Source organism: Tauraco erythrolophus, chromosome 9 (genome assembly GCF_009769465.1).
Source record: "Tauraco erythrolophus isolate bTauEry1 chromosome 9, bTauEry1.pri, whole genome shotgun sequence".
Taxonomy (NCBI): domain Eukaryota; kingdom Metazoa; phylum Chordata; class Aves; order Musophagiformes; family Musophagidae; genus Tauraco; species Tauraco erythrolophus.
In genome coordinates this window covers 15,684,584-15,703,725 of record NC_141473.1, presented here as the reverse complement: position 1 = coordinate 15,703,725, position 19,142 = coordinate 15,684,584, and the positions used below count along the sequence as shown (strand labels likewise).

The following is a 19,142-nucleotide window of genomic DNA, read 5'->3' as shown; positions in this document are numbered from 1 at the left end:
TCCTGACTAGTGTTTCCTCCATCTGTTCGTGTATGGTGTTGTCCTTATCTTAAATGACTTTCTTTAGTCTTTATTAGAAGATGATGTCCTTTTTCTCTGATCGTTCTGGTAATTTCTTTCTGAGTCATCTTATTTTGATTGCATTTTGTCTGAACTTGTGTTGCATTCAGTATACTATGTCAGGCCTTGATCAGATTTAAGGCTTGTACACTAGTTATCATCAGGGATGGCTTTCTTTGCTGATAAGCACCCATTCTGCTCAGTGTTCCTTTCTTGTCAGCTCTCAGGAGTGCGCTTGCTCTAGTGTGGCTCAGGCACCATCAATGTTTGCCAGTTCCATCATTTGTGGAACCAGAATGAGAGTATACCTGTGACCAGCCTGAGTGTATTTGTTGTCAGTATAGCATCAGTCCTGGTTGCTAATCTCATCTTTTGTCCTTTGTCTGCAGAGCAGCTGGTGTTCCAGTGAAGGAAAGGGTGAAAATATCTCAGAACTGGAAGCACGGACGCTGCCAGAGGGAGACAGTCCTGAAATGGAAATGCAAGCAAGTGGCTCCTTTCTCTTCTACTTTGTTCTGTGACAGCTGCTGCAGGGCCTTGGGTTTGCATCTGTGCCCTGAAATGAGATGTTTCCAGCTCCTTGTGATCCACGGGGTCTGATGTCGCTGGCCTGTTTTGGATGTTGCTGGCTAGCTGAATGTGGGGTAACTGGAGTTGCTGTCTTGCCCTAGAAACACGCTCTGAGAGTCAAGAACTCCTCTCTTAGTAAGAGCTTGAATTTGGCACTAATTCTGATCTGTGCAGTTCTAGTTGGATTTAGCAATCTTTGCTACAGGCTTCAAACTGTTACATTCCTATCTATTGCTTTATACCATGAGCAGTTTTCTGTGCTGCTCTCACAATGAGCATGTCTTGATCCAAGATGTGGGCTTATGTGTTCCCTCAGAATGCTTGGTTTGTCTTCTGTGCTTTCTCCTGACCCCTGATTTGGATGTACAAATCTAGAATGCCAATTGCCATTCTGCTACCTTACACTTCCCTCCTTCACTAAAAAAAAAAATCATATTTGACATTAATGAGAGGAGATTGTTGTTAAATCCTTGCTTGCGAAGGGGTGTATTCAGCTTTCAAAGCAAAGCATGAGATAGGTCTTGTCTGAACAGCACATCTGAATTTTCAGCCTTCGCATCATCAGATAGAAGGAGAAATGAGAAAGACTATGATTTGTTAGATGCTGAAGAACAGGGACCTGCTACTGAGCTTTCATGCCTTTTTGTGCTGTGTAGATTGAAGCGATGGATAATGTGCCACTGCTTGTCTAAAGTTCTGGGAACAGCTGTAAAGAGCAGAGTGGTTTTTGGTGCAGGTTGTATACCTGCCTTTGAAGTGCCTGAAACCATCTGTGAAGATGGGCTCTGTGGATGTTAGAGATCATTACTAAACCAGCTTCCCAAGTGAAAAGGCAAGGACTGAATTAATGAGGCTGCCATCCAAACTGCATCCTCTAATTTTCATTTATCCTGCTTCAAATGTGTTACTTCTCCTTATGAAAAAGCCATAGAAAAACGTAAAAAGCTAAACTGCAGCAGGAGGACAGCCACAGAAACTGGCTGTAGTCTAGGTAAGCTGGATATTCACTTGCTTTTAGAGGACTGCGTAGGAGTTGGAGGAAGGAAGGGGAAATCAAAGTCCACCTAAAACCAGAGCTGGTGCTCTAAAGGTGCCTCTTATTTTTTCCATGCATATGATCAAGTCCCAAATGAACATTATAACCTATGCTCAACTGCTTTGTGTGACTAAAAGCCTGTTATTGGAGATGAATGCAGGCAAGCAGGAACCTTCTATCTAATAAGCAATCTTCTGCTCTTGCTTGTTTCTAGTCCCTCGTTGTGATGTTATGAGGTGCAGCTGTGCATGATGGCTCTTCTAACGCAGAAAATCATGGCCTCTGAGAATGAATGATCTGCAAAAAAGAGGGAGACAGGTTTTAATGAGAAGCCTCCCTACTTTCAAAATAGTTTATTCCTGAGTAGTTTGAAAACTGAAAGGCTGCTCTATGGAAAGGCTCTGGTTTTGCTCAATGTTTGCATAGGTATTGATGCACTCAGCAGTGACTGCAGAGTGGAGAGAATTTTATGCATCCATGCCCCATAGGATGAAAGCCCCATGTCTCTTTGTATCTGGCCTTGCTGTATCCAGAAGGCCTATTTGCTGATTCTCTGGTGGCTACACAAAAGCAAGATCTTGAGCAGAGCTCACTGCCTAAATGTGCATTGTAGCCTGTTCTATTTTCTGTATTTTGGTTTTGTTTCAGGAGTAAACAAACTTCTTGTGATGACAGACTTGATTCAGACATTGCTTGAGTGTCTCCTCCTCTTGGTCTCCCAGGCTGTGAAGCATATTTTCCACTTCAGTCTTCAAAATACTTTGGAACAGCTCCTTTAGTACTCCACTGCTCTTGGCCTGGAACCTGTCTGTGGGAAGCTGCCACTGTCCTGTAAATAGCAAGGGGCAGATAGAGTGTATGGGCAACACAAGATGGGCAACACAAATCGAGAGGTTGCTTTGCAATTGCTTTTGGTTCAGCAGTGGAAGAGATGTGAATGTAGAAAAATAACTTCCTCTACATGATGAGCATGAAGTTCTTGGGTAGCCACAGGCTTACCCTGCTGCTTTATGTATTAGCATACAGAGAATGCAGGAGGTAGAAGACTGTGTCTGTAGGAAGACCTGTGTTATTTGATGTGACCTGATATGTGAAACAGCAGCAGCTTTGTGGTCTCTGTTGGGCATCAGCAAATAATGGGCAGGATCAAGACTGACTGTTTGCACTGAGCGCCTCAGTGAAGGCTCTGTTAGAAATGCTTGGCATAGCTTGCAAATGCCTGATGGTCTAGTTTCTTAAAAAGTACAGGGCTCATGAAGAGAGGTCAGGGAGCCTTAAGTATTTCCTATCTAAACTCACTGGATTCCTGGCCATCTTCTCTTTCAGAGATTCCATGCTTCATTTTCCTCAGCTCTTGGTCAGAAAAATGCCAGCAATGTGATCTGCTTTGTGTGTTGCTGGAGAAGACTCACTTCTTAGCTGTGCTACTATATTAAGCCCTGCCTTTGCATGTGACCAGCAGCTCCAACTTCACAGTTCTCCTGAGGGGGCCTTTGCTTTTGTTGATATGTTTACATAGGCGATCTTTTTGTGTGTGAGGTTGTTTTGTTTTGTTTTCTTCTCGGCGCCCCTGCACCCCCCACAACCTGCTCTCTGTTTGCAGTTTGATGCCCTGGTTGGAGCTGGGTGGCGAGTATCTTTACCTGTCTCAAGCGGAGAACATCCAGGCCCACCGGCTCTGTCCAGACGGTACAGGTTTGCAGCGTCACCCTCAGGCTATCTTCTCTGGCCACCAGGAGGACGTATGTCGCTTTGTTCTTGTCAACTCCCACATCGTCAGTGGAGGGGGGTAAGTTGGGTGAATAAAGAAGCCCAAGGAGTGTGGCAGTGAAGCTGGAAAGGTTTTGTCTAACTTCAGCCAAGAGCAGAGGGGTCAATCTTGCCACACAGTGTCCTCATGCTTGCCTGTGTTCAACTGCTGCTGCTCCTTCTCTTTATGATTTGGTTCTGTCCTGAAAATGCTTCTACTACAGCAGTGGAAGAGCTGAGTCTCATGCTCTTGACCTCATAAAGTGTCATTTTGTCTTTTGAACTTGTTTAGGTGTCCACAGGATTTTTGAATCAGGATCAATTGATCAGGCAATCCTGACTGATGTGCAATTTTCACTCCTTTCCCTGTTAGAGTCAGGGCAGCCAGACTCTGTTCCAATGTTCAGAACTGCTGGCACTGCAGTGGTGTGTACAGCTTTCTAATAAACATATCCTTGTCTCCAGACCTACTGATACAATTGTGGAGAGAGGGGAAAACTGCCAAGCATTCCAGCACTCACACGCTTCTCCAATTAATTTTGCATTTGTCTGACCTTTTTCAATTACAGCAAATGACAGAACTGTTATTTATAAAGTTTTAGCTATTAGTATACACAGCACTTAAACACAGAATTGGGAAATGCAAGCATGGCTGTCTGCCCTGGTTATCTTGAGACTCTCCCCTGTGAACTGTAGCCCAAAACACAGGTGAAAATGAAGGAATGCATTTAAAATTCCAGTAACTGTATTGGTTGAAAAAAGTTTAAATGTCTTTGTAGTTAATTCAAAGCACAGTACGCTGCACAGCTGCTCTGAAATGAATGAAAAGCTGAGGCTTGGACATGAGTGAAAATGACCTCTCGCTTATTCCCCTACTCCAGCCATTCAGCATCCAGCCAGGATTCTGGCAAACTCAAAGCAGTAGGAGGAGGAATGGCTGCTCTGCTAGTTTCTGCAGCTTAACGCAAAGTGGAAGGTGGAAAGATAGCCAGGAAAATTTTCATGAGCAGCAGATCAGGCTTTGACTGGCCAGATGTGGGATTGCAAGAGAACAGGTGATGTGTGAGGAGTGCAGGATTAATAATGCTGCGTAAATTTCAGCTCCCATGAGAGACCAGTCCTGGTCTTTTTGTGGTACTCCTAAGCACTAATGGAAGGTGCATGTTCAAGAGAGATGCAGCGGATACAGACTGCCTGCCTGGGGATTTGTTTTTCAGAGATGGAAATATTGTCCTTCACAAGATCCATGGCTCCTACAGCGTCAAGTTTTCTGCACACGAACAGGAGGTGAACTGCGTGGACTTCCAAGGTGGCCTCATTGTCAGCGGCTCCCGGGACAGAACAGCGAAGGTGAGCAGTGATGTTCCTGCAGGTGCTGCTGCAGAGGTGACCTCGGAGGTCTTGTGCTGTGAATGTTCAAGTGTCAGCAGAACTGTTGTGAGCCTCGTCTTGTGTGTCTGCAGAAGGAGCACTGCGTATCTTGGCGTAGGCTCGTGTCTCTGAAAAGACGCTTCCTGTGCCAGGCTTTTAAGAAAGAGATTTGGCAGCGCTTTACGACATCAACTGCTGACTTAAACTAGGAAGTGCAGAAAGCAGCAGCTGATGTTTTGCTTCTTGCACTGTACATCTGTCTAACACTGTAGTGGAGATCCATGCCAGTTGGTCTGAACTTTGCCGGTTTATCTTGAGCACATCCTTGCTTTCTGATGCAGTGCTGCTTCACATGTTCTCTGTTGTATATTTGATCTCTTTAAGGTTTAGCATGATGTCTTTTCCAAATCTGTGGGTTTGTGGTATATTTATTTGTGATTTGTGATATTTTTGTGGTGGATTTTTTGTGTGTGTTGGTTTTGTTTTATTTTATGGTTCTTGGTTTGCAAACCAGGAGTGAGGTTAGACTATGAATGCTGTTAGCTCCCTTTTTTTTTTCCAGTTGGCATCACTGAATCCTGTCACATAATTCTTGACTATTTCAAGCAGGACTTTGTTGATTTTTGTCCTTCTGGCTCTGGTTGGCAGTGCTCTGTTCCTATGTGGAACTGGAGGAAAGTTCTGCTGAACTTTAACCAGTTCTGGTTTAGTAGTTCAGGAAACTCCACTTAAGTGTTTCACCCTTGTCCCGCTAGCATGATGCAGTACCTTTAGCATCTTCATAACCACTTATTTCATTGTTGGAAGTAGTTTCTGTATGTTGAAAGCTTTGACTGTTGCTCAGGGTACGCTGATGGATACTCTTGGTCCCTGATATGTATCATAGAGCATTAAGGAAGGTAAGAGGAAAAACTGCTATTCCTGTTTTGCAAGAATGGAAGTTGGGGCAAAGAAAGGCTTAAATGCCTCTTTCAAGGTCTTACAGGAAGTGTGTGGTAATGGGTAACTATCTGACAGGCTTCTGAGCAGCATGACCCTATCTATTCTGGTCCCCTGTGTGGATGTACTCCTGGGTAAAAATCACTCCCAGGTAGAGCAGTGTTCAGATGCAAAGGGCACCATTGGGGATGCTGCTTGCCTTCTAGGAGCAAGGCCTTGATGCTGCTGTGTCTCACATTTAAGCAGCACTGCTCTTCTCTGTTTGGTGGAGCCTCTTTGCTGGGAGAGTGCCTTCTTGCTGCTTCTCTGGCAGCTGGAGGACACACCTACCCGACCTTGAGAACAAATTCCTGAAGGCCAGTGGGGAATTTTAAGGCTATTTTTTTGGGAGCTAGTGTGAGATCTTGTCCACCCAGCGCTCCCCACAGCGTAGACTCCAGGGATGTTCACTTCTTATTTTTTATCATCTATTTTGTAGGCTGCCTTGTTTGCACGAATGAGACTCTTGGAGGGTGGAAGGGAATCCCTACCAGCCTTTTAAAGGGGCTCTAAGTGTCTAAGCTATTGAGGGCTCTGCTGACTGTTGATTAGGACTAAGCCCTGAAGAGCTGCTAATGTACATTCCTGTGTGATAGGCACCAGATAGTGTGCTCTGACCAATATTTTTAACCTGTAGGAGATAGGGATGCCTTAAAAGAGTTAAGCTTTTCTGCTGCTTTTGCTGACACTAGGTGCTAAATTCCCCGCTGACAAGAATAGCCTGCAATCCTGGGCATTATCAACAAACAAACAAATAGGGCACTCCCAGCTTTGAAGTCTTGAAATGAAACATTGGGGGTCTGTTAAAGAGAACTGAGAGGCTCGAGTCCTGTGGGCCAAGAAAGAGGGCAAAGTAGGGAAAATGAGGGTCACAAGCAGAGGCCCAACAAGAATCCGGGGGACTCTGTTAGGACTCAGAAACAAAGGGATGTGTGTGGTGAACTGGTGGAAGGTGATGTGCATGTATTGCACTGATGGGGGAGGGAAGAGATTCTCTCACACTGTAAGTGAGCAAGGGGGGCGTATTTGCAAATACCCTGGGGTACACTGAAGAAACTTGGTCGAAAGGGGGTGGGTTTATAAAAAAAATATTTTACAGGGTAGCAAACAGTTAATTTTATAGATAATGAGTGGAAGTTTTTCAGGGATGGTATGAAGTCTCTCCATGAGAACAGCAGAGATTTGAACAAATCCCACTTCTTGTTTATTTAACTACAGAAGATGAAAAGTCTCTGTGTTGAGTGCTGCCCTAGAGAGCATGTGGTGATGGGGGAGCTCTCTCCATTACCAGTGGGATGGAAGGTGACACACATGAGCTGGATCTCTGTGTAACTTTAAGTGCTTGTTTCTGCCAGTGATTGAAGGCTCTGCTCCTCAAAAATAGGTAATGGCAATTCAGGGAGAGGAACTTAGGGAAGGTGAACATGGCAGTTTTGACAGCTCTTCCAGCACAACATTGACAGCGTGCACCCTACCTTTTGCACTTCCTGGGTGATGTGGCATAACATGCATCTCTCTCTTTAGGTTTGGTCCCTGTCCGCGGGCAGAGTTGGACAGTGTCTACATACACTGCAGACAGAGGATCGAGTGTGGTCCATTGCTATCAGCCCATTGTTAAGGTAACTGAGATCTCTTTATTACCAATTTCCAACAAAGAGAAGTAAAGGAGTTGGACAGGCTGTGCATCCAGAAATCTTTCCGAGGCACCAGTGTGATGCTTCAGGGACTTGATTTGGGCAGAGGCTGATCATGTGCTTGTGCCTGCAACAGAATTTCAAGGAAGAGTGTGTGATCTGTGTTCCCCATAACAGCAGAGTGATCCCCTCATAAAGAGGCTGTGAAAGTGGCCCTGTGTTCCTGTTACTGTCTCAGATGGGACCTGTTCCTTCTTACTTGCAGAGTAAACTCTGACTCGCTAATTAGAAGCAAAGAGCTGGATCCCCTTGAGGCTTTCTGTGTTGAAAAGATGCCAACTCTTATTCTCATTCTTTGGCAGAAGAGATGCCAAGCAAAAAGGTCCCTGCTGGAGGCTGTGTTCAGTGGTTAGAGCTCGTTTTCCTTGGAGCATAGAGCATACTGAACTGGGAAAGATGGAAGTGGAGTTCAGGGATGAGGTTTTCCAGCCTCTCATGCTTGTAACCCTGTGCCTCTGGTGTGGGCATCATGCTACAACTTCAGCATGGGGGGCAAGGGCAGTACCTACACCAGTGTCTTCCAGGGTGTTTTTCAAAGTGCTCCCATTCTTGAGAAAGTGCAAATCTGAGAAACTTAAACTCTTGCTGTTAAAATCTTACACTGGCCAGCAGCGATCTGTCTCTTTGGTTCACTGTTAAGCTTGTCTTCTGCTTGCAAGAGAGATTCTTCCTCAAGGGAGGGAAGAACAGCTATTGTTGCTGCCCGTATGATGTCTGCAACCAGTGAATTTTAGGCTTGTGCAAAAGCAAAATACTTCCCACAACTGCTGTCCCCATTAGATTTCCAGGCATGTTTTGCGGGCAGAAACTTAGTGGTATGGAGCTAACGGCATTATCAGGGAAATGACCCTTGAGGCCTGCTATAATTTTGCCATTCTCTCATCCCGTTGCTCCGAGTGTTTGAGACAGATAGTGTTTTTGAAGAAGCACCATGTGTGTTAATGCTGCTGCAAGATGTTAGATAGAAGCCTTTTGCTGTCTTCCATGCTGTGAGGGCCCCTTTTCTAGCAGATAGGCTCTGTCTCTTGCACCATGGCTGGTTAGAGCCCAGTGGCATGCTGCTTCCTACTCCTAAGTGATGACCTACTGAGGTGGCCTCTTGTCAGGACAGTGTTCTTCTCCCTGTTGTGTACGCTTGTGCACGCTCTCTGTCACAATATTTACCCACTGTCTCCTCACCACCTCTTTCCTCCCTGCAGGGTGATAAATGGGAGGTGGTGGAACAGCTACTCCATGAACAAGTGGGCTTAAATTGTGCACTCTCATTTTTTTATGAGACTCTGGACTGTACCAGCCTCCTCCACTAGCCCACCATACTGCCCCTGCCTTACCCCTCCATATTTTGGGGAGGGGGGTGTGGAGAATTAAAGCCAATTAGCCACGTCATTAATTCTTCAATTTGACGGCTGATATAGCAGGGCCTGAAACACGCTGCTGACCTCGTATAATGGGAACCCTGCTCCTTAACATATTGACGATGGGAGAAGTTAATTAAAATTCCACAGAGAGAAGGTGTCGGCTAACCTATAAACCTGTCGCTTCTCAGAACAAATCACAGCCATCCTAGAAGAGAGAGAGGATCAGAGCAGGAGGGCATGTGGTGGGGGAGGGCCAGGGCAAGGGGCAGGGGAGATGAATTTTTCACTAATAGGTTTTATTGCTTGCTGTCTAATGAGGGTGAGTATCAAAAAGATAATATCTGCTTTCTAGCAAGATCTGCTTTGGGGAGCTCTGTGGTTTGTGTTTTGTTTGCAAGAGCCCATATTTCACCCATATGTATTCCCTATGTGCTTGTGTGTAAAGCTTTTCCTCCCTTGCAGTCCCCATCGTTCTCTCTGGAGCTTGGATGCATTTGTTCCTCAGTGAGGCTGAACGTGGCCTATAACCTTCACTTCCTCTTAAGCATTTGATGTCCCCTCCCTATTCTCACTTCTTGCTTGTGCTCGTGTAAACTGAGAGCTCCTCCATAAGAACGGATAGTTCTGCTGGTGTAGAACTGCTGTAGAATCCGGCTCCAACCACTTAAGTATTTTGGTCCATCGTTGCTGAGAACCCGGCAGCTCTCTCTACTATGGACACATAGAGCTCAGGAACAGCTCAAAGCAGTTGTGCATGGTGGGATAGAAGCAGGGAGGGCTTCTCTAGCTCTAGCCATTCAAAAGCACTTTGGCAATGCTGCAGTTTCCTCACCTGGAGGGCTGCCAGGACTAAGTCTCTAGAGTAGTCAGGGTCGTATTCTTACTGAACCTCAACTGTTAATGGACAGGACTGAAACTTCTTACTGCTGTTCAGTGGTATTTCGCTGTGTGTGAAGCTTCCTTAGAAAGCATCCCATGTGCTCCTGACCCACAGCTGGGTTTTTTTCTGTGTCTGTTGTAGTCGTGCTCTGCAGGACTGCTGCTCTCATGGGCAGTGCCTGTACGCTCAAAATAAACTTCAGAGACTTGTGCCCTTGAAGTGCAGCTCCTCTGGCTTCAGGCATCTCTTTTGGATATTCTGCTTTGATTTGTCCGCAGTTTCCCTGTAGCACTACAGAGATCCTCCTGCAGATGTGCTGAGCTAGGCAGGAAGCTTCCTTGCTCTTTGTGTAGTGTTGCTGGGCTGGATGCTCGAAGGGCCTGCGAACAGAATGGTCCCTGTAAGGGAGATTAAGTAGGGTAAAAGGCAGTAAAAGGGTACCAAGAATACTAGATCTTACCTTCTTATTAAAACATACCCTTTTCAGCCATGGAAGTGCCTTCACATCCATGTGTGTTATTGGACCTTCATTGCTTTGGCAATCCCTAACAGTGCCCTGTGGGGTAGTGGGGATGCGGAGGGCACTGTGTTTCTTCTGGGTTTTCAGGTCTTCTGCATAGATGTACTGGTCAATGTGCTGGGGACAGCAGGTCACGCATTGCCTGCCACATCAGGGACTAGGAAAGAGTCTGAGAGTATCCTTAAAACAGGGTGCCTCAGCTTGCTCCAGCAACTGTTTTAATTGGTCTCCAAAGCTGTCCTTTTCCATGGATTAGTAAAATGCTGTACTTAAAGAGGTTGTATACCCTAAACCATGTTTCTTAGCTGCTTGTAATCCCCTTCCCTCCGAGTTCATTTGCCTTTTGAACTCTGCGTCATGCAGATGTTAAACTTTCATTTACTGGTGCTTACTGCAGTGACTTATGTGTGCTCAGGGACCAGGGCAAGCCTGAGTGCAGTGGACCAATTCAAATGTGCAAAGTGAGTCAAACCCAAGGGTTTCTAGTGGAATAGCGGCACCTTCATGTCTTGTGATTCCCTGAGGTGGCAGTAGCCAGGGAAGAGAAGTGACCACTGTACACTGTTTGATTTGAGGGGCAGGTTTATGGAGAAAATGAGGTCTGATTGCCTGGCATTTATGGCTACAGAAACATAAGTCTTACAATATATGTTGTACTACTGAAATGTCCGTTTATTTAGGGGAAAATTTGTTGCAATTTTTTCCCTAATAATAAAGAAGCTTGTAAGCTGGAGGGGAAAGAAAAAAGTGGACCTTGATGTTAAATTCATTATTAATCTCGAATTCAGGATTTCTCTGGTGTTGGATTGAAGTATTCAAATCTAAGAGGGCTTCTCCTGCTGAGTCTGACCACTGGCATTTGCTATTTAGACTTTAAAATATTTATAATGAGCTGGTGTTCTCATGTCGTACTTGAAGTGTGTCAGATTTTAAACCATGAAAAGAGATGATGGAGACACAAAAATGGTTTTCAGTGTGCAACTGTAGAGAGCTAGGAAACCTTTGGTGCAGTCTGAGGCAATGTCAGGCAACCGTAATGTGCCCTATCGCAGCAGAGATGTGCTTTGGATGTGTAAGCCCAAAAGACGGTCTTCTCCTTTCCAACTGTGTCGTTGGTCTACTGCAGTATATGACCTCTCCGTGCAAATATTGCCTTGTTGAATTGCAGATTTACTTCAGAGAGGAGGAAAGTTTGTACCAAAGACTAGCTCTCTGCACTGAATGTTTAATTTAAAGGAAAATTAGTAGTTCTATGAGCAGTTGAATTTAAAAAGCCAGGCTTGCTTATCTCTTCTGTTTATGTGGTGGTGTAGTTGAGACCTGGCTCCTCTATTTTAACACGCTGATTTGAGTATCTGTTACTCTAATTGCCTCTCCCATGGAGTATTATGGGGAAGCACAATCTGGGGAGACCTCTGCCCCTCAGACAAGTTGTAAAACATACCCAAAACTTGCTGGGCAAAGGAAGGAAGGCACCTTACTGATAGGCACCTTGACTGCCTGAGCCTCTCTTCCATTGGGAACAATCAAAATGATTAATTGTAAGGGCTTCTTTCTAATGCTTAACTGGAAACTTTTTGTGAAAGTGAAACAAACTGATGTTGCAGATTGCGTTAGGACAAAACAACCCACTTGAGTCAGAGCAACTTTGTAGTGGTTTTAACTGTACCTAATGTGCAGCAGTTAAAATGTTTGATAATGTCCCCCCCCCGCCTCATTTCTTCCTCCGCTTTTATCAGCAGATATCCCCTACTGCATCTCAAGATGAGCTGTTGGCTGTAGTGGTGCTCTGTTTTGACCTAGCTTTGTGCAATTAACCTCTGAGTCTGCTAGGACTTGGGACAAGTAACTGGGTTTTATTCTGGTTTGTGCATTGCCAGCAAAATAGCAGGCAGCAATAGCTCTGCTGTCCTTGGGGATCTCTGTAGCGCCTGCTCGATTTGAATAATTGAGAGGGGACTCTGACCTGCAGCTGTTTCTTAAGCAGGGGCAGGAAGAACCTGCTCAAGTGTGAGATCCCAGGGTGGACGTGCAGAGTTAGTGGTGGCGTTAACTATCATCTCTTACTGACCTCGGAGAGGGATCTGGCTGCGGGTTTCTAGATGTATGCAATAGTCATAACTGACTTGGTGCTCTTTCACCCCCAAGCTGAAGAGCAGGAAATGAGTATCAGTTTCTCCCCTCTGGAGCTAAAATGACACCTGTGTCTTATCCATGTGCCCTGACTGTTCCCTTGATGTTGGGAGGAAGACGACTTTGTTTTACCTTCTTTAATTGTGTGATAATGACTGTATTGAGTCTTCTTCACATGGGTGAACACATGAACATGTCCCTTTTCTCTCTTCTCTAGAAACAAACACATATGCAAGCATTTCTACAGGCTGAGAAACGACAACTTACCTTTCTTCACTTCAGTTTTTTTCGTTTGCCCTCTAAAGCTCACACGACAGAAAACTTGCTCCTTTTTTTGTCACTTTTGGCCAGTACTCTAACGTATATATTTTCTGTGACTATGTGAATTGGCTCTCTAGTGTTTGTGGACAGGTGAGCAGCTTTTGAGAGGCAGTAGCTAACTGAGAGTCCAGACATCTGTTTCTAATCCTGTGGAGCTGTGTTGCATATTGAATTTTTTTTTTCTTCCTCTGCAGTTTTTTTCTCATCTTTCCCCTTGCTTGAGGGGAAAGTCTGTCTCGGAAAGCTTGGAGGAAGCATCTTTCTTGTGCTGCTTGATTTGCACAGGAGAATCCATGTCTGTTTAATCGATGTGACAGAAGAAACTTAGTTGACAGGGCTGGCAGCCTTATGGTTTGCAGTTTCTATTTGCAGTTTCCAATCGTTTTCTCTTTGCTTTTTAAATTTGCAGGGGGAGAAGGTAACTTCACCAGACCTTGGCTGCTGTTTACCTTTGCTCGGTTGTGCAGTGTGCCTTTGTTTTTCCACCTTTGATCAGTGTCCTGCCAACAGATAATTTAGCAATTGCATCCCAGGGTGGAAGTGTGGAGTTAATGTTAAAATTAGTTTTTTTTTTTTTCCTTTCCTAACTTCTCTGGCTGATGAAGCAGGGAAGGGGAGAGGGGAGGTGAAGGGGGCCATAAATTCTAGACCTGGTGATTCTGCTCCTTATAGAGAAAGGAAAGCCTCTGATGTCTCTTCAGCACTTTCATTAACATTTAAATTAAGGGTTTGTTTTTCAGGTGGCTTCAGTCACAGCCCTTTCATAGCCTGACACATGGAGGCTGTTCTCTCTCTCTCTTTCTCTCTCTCCTCTCTTCTCTCTTTTCCTAGCTTGCAAATCAGTGTAAAATAGTAATCACTGCCATATTTTTTTTTTCTGATCTCTCGGAAGGGCAGCGACCTGACAAGCTGTACCAGAGGTTCAAAGAGAATCAGAAATGGAGTGCAAAGGTAGATGGGCAGGAGGATGCCAGGTTTCACTCCTACAATTAGAGCGGTGTCTGTTCCCTCCCCTGCCTTTCAAAGAGCTGCTTTTGGGGGCGGGAAGGGACAGAGAGGGATGGACCTTTCTTGCACGGTGAGAGCCCCAGGTGCAGATGGTTCTAACCAGGCTCAGCTTCCACTATTACTCCTCCCAGATGAGGCCAGAGATGTCACTCGAAGGATGTGAGCTGATGCCCTGAGGTGGGAAGAGGAGGTGTAGTGTCCTAAGATAGCAGCCTAGCCCCTCTAAAGGAGTGTTGATTCACTCGGAGGACAGCGGGAGGCTGGTCCTCAGCCTGCCATTGGCATTTGAAAGGAGGGTGATAGTGGAGGATATTGCCCTGAAGTAAGAAACTAACCTCTGTCTTCTGTGCTGCAGTGCTGAAGTCCTATCTGCTCTGAGCACTGCACCTTACGGATGACCATTTGGATCTTGACTTACAACAGCCTAAACCAGGCCATGCCTTGCTGTAGCTAAGTAATTTCCTAGTAAACCAACTAGGAGCTAGTTGTTTAACATCAAGAAGAAAAAACTGTCTTACACCTGCTTCAACAATTGTGTAAGAGCCAAGGAACAAGGGAACTATTTTAGAAATGGCAACGACTTGCAGTGGAGCAGCAGTATAGTAGGATTTGTGTAAACACAAGAGCTTTGTCCCAAAGCTCTTTTAGAATCTTCCACTTCTCATCTTCCACCCAGTTGGTCACCACTGGTAGGCTGATATCTTCTGTGGGCTCTCCGATGGGAGTTGGGGAACTCATAACTGCGCTGAACTGGTGTCTTTTCTTGAGCTAAAAGTGGATAAAAGGCAGAGGAAAATGAGCTGACACATGAGCAAAGTGTTTAGCATAATGAAACCTGCTGCGTGGTTGCTGTGACTATCACACTGTGCATGTCTTCACGCCACCACCACCCCAAATTTGCTTGCCTTTCTCTAAGAGCTTGATCCAGATGGAGTTTGAAGGATGCCAACAGGACGAGAGCAGCAAGCTGGCAATGGGATCAGGAAGGGTATTCCCTGCATGCTAGTAGGTATGGTACATAGAGAGGTACCAGAAGTTTCTGTTTCTTCAAGATTGGTCTTATGTGTGCCAGTGTGGCCATGATTTATACTATGTGGCTCTTTTGAAAGACCTAATTCAAAATCATATATTTGCGGAAGCCTCCTATCTATATATGTTGAAAAAACGTTTCTGCTCTGGGGTTTGGATTTTTTTGCCCTTTTGTGTGAACTACCACAGACTGTAGTCTGTCACTTCTTGTGTCACTGTCGTTAGGTTGAAGTATTGTGTATAAATGTTCTCTTACTGAGTGCGTGGTGATGGCTGTCAGCCACTGAGTGATACAGAACAACTTTTCAGGGCCAAGTGATCTTGTCCATATTCCAAGTGCTCTGGAGCTGTGTTGTGGGATGTGTTTCTCTGATCCCATCTGACCCATGCTCTGACTGTTTTGTACCACTAATCTGATTGCTCTGTCACTGTAGGTGGGTCCTAACTCCTCTCTGTGAGAGATTTCTGCATAGTCCTAAGAATTACCACTGTCAAAGTCATCTTGGTATCTTCATCCTGCATAGTGCAAGGAGGATTCAGAATGTCTGCTCTGCACTACTGGCATCCACTTTTCCAGGTGCTTCAGCTTTTGGAGGTTCATAGGTTTGTGCCCACTGAGTTTTTCTTCAGGGTCCAGTGTGGTGGACTTCAAATGGTGCTGAGCATGTTTCGTGAAGCCTACAGCCTATGCAAACCAAAGCTCTTGGGAATGGGAAAGAGGATGCTTAGTACTTGTCACACAGAGTCCTCACTTGTGACTTCTGAGCTACCTCCAGTGTTGCTCAGTCTGTAACTTTTCAGTGAGGAAGGCTTTTAGCTTCAGCTCTCCTGAGACTGGACGCCAGCATGGAGCATAGCTCAGTTGCCCCAGCGGTGGTTGGGGCAAGTGTGCCGTGGCACTAACTGGGGTAACTCCTACTAAATTCTCTTTGGAAGCTCCACTGTATTTATGGGTGGGGAGGGCAGGGGGATGCCTGCCCTCCCACCTTCCCCCATGTTGTCTCAAAAGGCCCTGGTGCATCTTTGATTAGGTGTAGGTCAAAAGAATTTCCACATCGTGACCTTAATAACTGGGGTTGATTGGCAGGCGGTCTGCGGAGAGGGAGCAGCCTGTCCCTTTCATCTCCCTTGGTGCCGTGCTGGGACAATGGGCCAGCATATTTTCCTTGTTGTTCCTCATTTGAAAAGGGTCTGGTATCTCTACTAGGTACCTGTGACATGGGGGTCTTGATTGGGGTCTCATAAAGGGCCCTGTCAGTGTGTCCAAAGGCCAGGAATACAAAGGCGATCAGTGGGTGGGGGTCTCAGCTGACCACTGAAGAAGGGAGGGGAGGGTCCTGGAAGCAGTGGAGGGAGAAGCAACCCCTGATGGGAGACCTTAAAGGGGGGAGGGGGGAGGAGGCAGCCCATTTTTGTCCCGAACTCATCAAGCACATCTGCAGAATTGTCCCAGCCGCTGCCTCCCAGTTTCAAAAGAAAATGATCGTTTGATAAACCGTCCTGATTCACCACTTTCTCACAAGGGAGGGAGACCCACCTTTGACCTCTATGATTTCACATTGGGCCCAGCTCCCCCCCATCCAATTGCTGGAGAAACTTTGAAATGCATCCCTTGCGCTCCCTCTCCTTCTCTCTCTTTCCTTTTACTCTCTTCCTCCCTACCCCCTTTCCCCACCCCCCCACCCCCTCCTCTTCCCACTGCCCCCACCTTCCCTGCTCTCCCGCTTTGTGAAAAACCAGGCGTACTGCTTTGGAGTTTAGGCAAGTAATTAGTAAAATCTTTTCTGCAGCACAATAAAACCGCAGTGCTTGGCCCGCATATTCCCACAATTTACATACTCGCGGGCATTCGAGAAAACAGGTGGCATTCCCAGTGCGTTGCTGCCTATGAAAATCATTTGGAAGGCAGGGAGGGAGGGTGCTGGGACCCCCTCGCTCCTGTGAGCTATAGGAATGTGCATGAATATATTAAAATGTTTTCACACAATGCTTGTATTTTGCAATGGGAAGAGGCATCTTCTGGATGAAAGGCGGCTGGCCCAGACACAGGCCTCTTCCAAACACTCTTTCCCACTCGGGGTTTGTTCGCATGGACCAGATAGAGAGGGGGCCTGGGGGGAGGAAAGGGCAAGGGTGCTATCTGTAAAGAGTAAATCTTTGTGTGCCTCCTACCCGCTCCGTTTGCGGTCCCAGAAAGTCGAGTTATGAGGAAGCCGTGTCTGTGGAGGGGGGCAGGAGGGGGGATCATCAGGACTTTCTGCAAAAGCTTTTGGAGGCATTGCAAACATGGAGAGGAAATAGCTTGTAATGGAGCATATAGCTTTCTGACCGACGGGATTCAGGGGCTGCAGCAGGAAATGAATGAGAGGGAGCTGGTTATCTTGGGCAGTGTTAGCAAAGTGCCTATTAATAACAGAAAACACTCTTGCAGTACTTTTCCAGCTTCATCTTATTGTGCAAGAACAGGCTGATCGATGCTCGGCCTGAGCAAGGTATCCAGCTGTTCCTCTCCTTTTTTCAAGAGGGTAGTTGTTTCAGGCGGTACCACAAGTGGAACCCAGCCGTTCCCACTCCATTTCAGTCAGAGACCACTTAGCTGTGTTGCCTCCAAAGAGGTTCTTTGGGCATTTTCAACTTTTAGGGTGTTGACAACATGTGTGGTGAAACTCGTGTCTAGAGAATGTAGGTCAGAAATTTCCCTTCTAACTGACAAGAATTGAAGAGGAGAATTGAAGTGAAGGGAGGGAGAGACTGAAGACAAGCAATGAATGTCTTAGCTTAGGAGCAGGGTGTGCATGTAGGGAAGACCCAGCTCCAGGGATACTGTTTTATTTGAGAATACTCGGGCAGGCTGCAAAGGGGTCTCATTGGACGAAACAGAGGTAGGTTGGTGGGTGGATTTTTCTATTTTTTAATTTTTTTTTTTTTTTGGTGAAAATGCCCTTTGAAATTTCCGTGGGGAGTGGTGTGGCACCAGAATGGTGATCTGGATGCTTGTCTCATGTATGCTACAGATACAGCCTTTGTAGAAAGCTCTTCTGGGCAAGCATCCTGTCCAGATGGGTTCTGCCCTGAGGATTTACAAGCCTACCTGCAGCCAGCCAGAACCATGGAAGCACAAATTCATGGATGCCATGAAGAGCTATTCCAAAGCCTACGCTACCTAGCTCAAGCCTCTGCTCTCCTGAAGGAACTTATCAAAACAGACTCCCAGAACAAGGCATAACCCATTTAGAGAGGAGTGAGAAGAGCTTTACTGAGACTTTCTCCTCAGCTAAGCCAACTTTCCTTGTCCTTTCTGACCAGACTCTCTCTGTGACAGATGAGAGAGAATGTATTCCCCAGCCCTGCAGCAAGCCAAACAATTCAGCATCTCAAAACCTTTTGCAACAGGGTATTCTTGCATGGCAGCTGTTCCTAAAATGGATCTGCATAAGTAGCAAAGCTCTGCAGTGCTGTTTCTCCTGGCTGGCCTGCACTGGTCATACTGGTGTTGGTCATGGTGCAAAGGTTTCTAACCTTTTCTTGGAAACAACCAACAACCCAACTGGCAAGAGGGCTTACTTTTTATTTTTAATTATTGTCTTCCCAATTCCCCGCTCCTCCTCTTCATCTTTCTGCATTTCTTAAAGAGGCAGTGGAGGGAAAAAAGCTTTGGTTTTTGTTTGGGAAGGGGGTTAGGAAGGGCGACGTGGCCCCTGCAACCTCTCATAGGGGTGTCTTGTCAGGGCGCGGCATGAAGGGCACAAACAGATCATAACCTTTAAATGAAAATGTGATGGAGGGGAGAGATGAAAGCAGTGAAACAAATTAGATACATCTAGAGGGGGTGCTCAACTGGAGAAAATTAGCATTTCTTCCTAATTGGAGTGCAGGGCATTCCATTACAGGGTTTCATTACCAGGAGGGAAGCACTGGGCCTCTTTGGGGGATTCCCCCCTGCCTTCAGTTCTTCTAAAAGTAGAAATATATATTTGGGAGAGAACTAAGAAAGGACTGAATTTACCAGAGTGAAGGTGTCAGGCTGCTGCAGGAAGAGTAATGATGATAAATTACCATTTCTCTGTTTATTAGGAGAAGAAAGTGATGATTGTGTGCACATGAAGTCAGGTGCTAGTCCTAGTTTTCCTGAAGTAAACTAAAAAGTTTACAGTAGGCTGCAGGTGATGGTAACTTTCTGATGCTAGTACTTGCTAAATCAACTTCGTAGACTGTATCCAAAATGCACTAGTTTGTTTGAAGCAGAGGGATGTGTGTTTTATGACTGAGATGAGTGGAGTCAATTCAAGCCAGCTTTACACTGCATATCAAGTCCATGCTGTGCAAAGTGTTTGTTCAAGGCATGTCTGTCTGATTCTGCCTCTAATTAGAGCTATTGTATCCAACAGGAATTTGGATATATCCCTGGGAAGGCAATGTCCGACTTCCAGCATGG

At 45.8% G+C, this 19,142-nt stretch overlaps 1 protein-coding gene across 2 annotated transcripts in view; it reads left to right on the top strand.

Annotated features, from left to right (window-relative positions):
• FBXW4 (F-box and WD repeat domain containing 4) overlaps positions 1-19,142 on the top strand; it is a 61,755-nt gene that overhangs the window by 10,552 nt on the left and 32,061 nt on the right. For both annotated transcript variants that reach the window (XR_015222322.1, XM_086616229.1), the window contains exons 2-5: positions 450-545; positions 3,270-3,455; positions 4,633-4,765; positions 7,289-7,383. Coding sequence is in view for 1 of the 2 variants with exons in the window: in XM_086616229.1 (XP_086472355.1) it covers positions 450-545; positions 3,270-3,455; positions 4,633-4,765; positions 7,289-7,383 (510 nt within the window). In the remaining variant the exon portion in view is untranslated. The remainder of the gene's footprint in view (positions 1-449; positions 546-3,269; positions 3,456-4,632; positions 4,766-7,288; positions 7,384-19,142) is intronic.